The sequence below is a fragment of the Lipophrys pholis genome, assembly GCF_963383615.2.
Source record: "Lipophrys pholis genome assembly, chromosome: 14".
NCBI classification, from domain to species: domain Eukaryota; kingdom Metazoa; phylum Chordata; class Actinopteri; order Blenniiformes; family Blenniidae; genus Lipophrys; species Lipophrys pholis.
This window is the reverse complement of record NC_137633.1, coordinates 14,606,872-14,609,371: the sequence shown is the minus strand read 5'-3', so window position 1 is coordinate 14,609,371 and position 2,500 is coordinate 14,606,872. Positions and strand designations below refer to the sequence as shown.

The 2,500-nt window shown below is 45.2% G+C and overlaps 1 protein-coding gene across 10 annotated transcripts in view; it reads right to left on the bottom strand.

Annotated features, from left to right (window-relative positions):
* meis2a (Meis homeobox 2a) overlaps positions 1-2,500 on the bottom strand; it is an 80,711-nt gene that overhangs the window by 285 nt on the left and 77,926 nt on the right. For 8 of the 10 annotated variants that reach the window (XM_080480826.1, XM_080480828.1, XM_080480822.1 and 5 more), the window contains exon 13: positions 214-1,220. Coding sequence is in view for 2 of the 10 variants with exons in the window: in XM_080480819.1 (XP_080336945.1) it covers positions 907-1,220 (314 nt within the window). In the remaining 8 variants the exon portion in view is untranslated. Of the gene's footprint in view, positions 1,221-2,500 lie in introns of all 10 variants that reach the window. The other 2 variants (XM_080480819.1, XM_080480821.1) reach the window with 1 other exon arrangement.

The window sequence follows — 2,500 nt, the reverse complement described above, 5'->3', positions numbered from 1 at the left end:
CATGAAGCAAAAAAAAAAAGAGGGGCATGACAAATGTTCAAACTGAATCTTCTGGAGAGATCCGGTGTCATTTAGCAGCCTTTTCCCATCCTGCCTTGTTCTTATGGGGGGACAGGACCTGATTGCCCTCGGTGGTGGTTTGAAGCCTTTTTGAGATGTTCCATCTTCTTGTTGTTGTTTTTTTTTTCTTCTTCTTCTTCTTTCTTTTCTTTTATAGTGCTGTGCTGCGAGACAGTTTCTCCTCCAGGAAGGAGCACACACAGTGTGAGAGAGAAAAGGTTAACCTTTAGTTCTAAAACTAGCTCAGGAAACATAAACCATGTGATCAACAAAAAATGCACAAGTTTTAACTTATTTATCTATACTTTTATACTACAGTAGTTATAACTCTTGGAGTCTTTCTGGTGTTTCTTTTTTAAATCTTCCAGAGTGATATTATTTTAGATGTGTGTTTGAGTGTGTCACATGAAAATGGACTGAACATGTTTACGGTGGTGCGTGAGAAAAAGAGTGTGTCTTCGGGTCTGCGTGTACTGTACGTGTGTGTGTATGAGAGTGTGCATCTGTCCATTCTTTTGCACACGTGTGTCAAAGCGTCCTCTGTTGATCTTTACCAAAAGCCCAAGACTTTACAAAATGTTCTTGTCAGCTTGGTCCTCCGTTTGGATGAAAGTAACAAAATTGACAAGTTTTTAAAAAGGAAAAAAGAAAAAAAAGAAAGAATTATCACAGCTCGTCTGGAATTCTGTTTCTTTAGTGTCAAATTCTGGTCAAAAGGGTTTTGCTTTTTATTCTTAAAAATAGTCTCAAAATAGGATTTATTGTGGGCTGCTGCTTTCTTTTTTTTTTCTTTTTACTGTCTTCTTGTAATAGCTGCTGTTGACGTGGTAGCAAAGTTCCCTTATACTATTGGGCATGGATGTCCAGGCCTTGTCCTCCAGTACTGGGGTCAATGGGAGTGAGCAAAGGGGGTCTCTGTGCAGACATGGCCATTCCCGGGTGCGACGAGGGTCCTCCGTGCATCAGCATGGCGTGGTGAGGATGGTGGTGAGCGTGGTGGACGTGGGGATGGTCGGAGAGGTACGCATGGAGAGGTGGTCCGTGTCGGAGCTGGGAGGGGTGGGAAGTCATCTGGTGGGGGTTGGTGAAAGTGGGTGGGGCCATGCTCATGCCCACAGGACCGCTCTGAGGTACGTACTCCCCTGGCATGCCCGGCAGACCTGCGAGAACGACAGGAAGGGAGAAAAGTGTTTAGGCGAGTCAATAAATTTATTTTGCAACTGCAGCTTTGACACGCTCCCTCTCCATTAACGGGCCCTAATTCAATTTAAACTCAACTTCACCAACAAAAAGCTCAGGACATTTTATGACACTGCGTCTGTGACTACAGAGCTTTCAGCTTCTACAAGTAAAGAGAGACATTACTGCACACGGCTATTTTAGGCTATGGTGAGTGGTTTACAATGCCCAATAGCGTTGTGGTTGGGTCTCAGGTTGGAAAATGATCCTCGGTCATCCACAGACACTGTAGTCCTGGAGGAAGGGAGGAAAACCAAGCGGGCAAATCTATTGATGTGGAGAAGTGCTAATACTTTTACAAGTGGAACAGTCAATTCCCCGGCTGAACATGGTGGCAAACCGAACAGGCATTCTCTCACGGGGCTGCGTCTCAGTGAACATATTTGATTTAGCATCCCTTAAAGAAGTTGTTAAATAATTTAAGACTCGGTTAGTTTTATCACCAAGAAAAAAAAAAAAAAACCTTAAAAGGGCTTGTTTCCACATATGAATACAAGCGTTCTAAGCAAAACAAGGTACCTTTTATGAATGCACGAGTTTGTATTTTTGGAAGGCGAATAAGATAAAAAAAGATGAGGAAACAGCAGCAAAACAGTCGTAAAGATGAAAGGAAGTCGAAGGAGAAAGAAAAGGAAAAGGAGGTGGGGTATGTTGATTTCCCTCAAGCTGGACTCCACTTCAAATGTGTGGAGACCTCAGCATGCTGGCATCTCTCATACTGTGACAAGACCCAGGACACAGAGCTGGCCCAGCAGTGCCACTGTTTGGCTTTTCACATGGCTGTTTGTTGTAATCAAAAGGAAAAGAGTAAAATGTGTGTGTGTGTGTGTGTGTGTGTGTGTGTGTGTGTGTGTGTGTGTGTGTGTGTGTGTGTGTGTGTGTGTGTGTGTGTGTGTGTGTGTGTGTGTGTGTGTGTGTGTGTGTGGAGGGGGGGGGGGGTTCCTGGAGCCTGGGACTGGAGTATGGGAACATGGCTGGTCGAGAGGCCTGGACCTTGGGGAGAAACAAGTGAGCAAGGAGGTCCTGCTGGAGCCAGGGGGCCGGGGTCTGGGATTGGGTCTGGGCTGGCCTGCTTTGTAATGTGAACCCCTGGGGATTAGAAGCTGTAATAGGAGGGGAGAGGTCGCTGCAAGGTCACTAGGCATGCTCACTCTCTGCATTCCTCCACCTTAGTACACTGCAATTAAGAAATTACACTGGA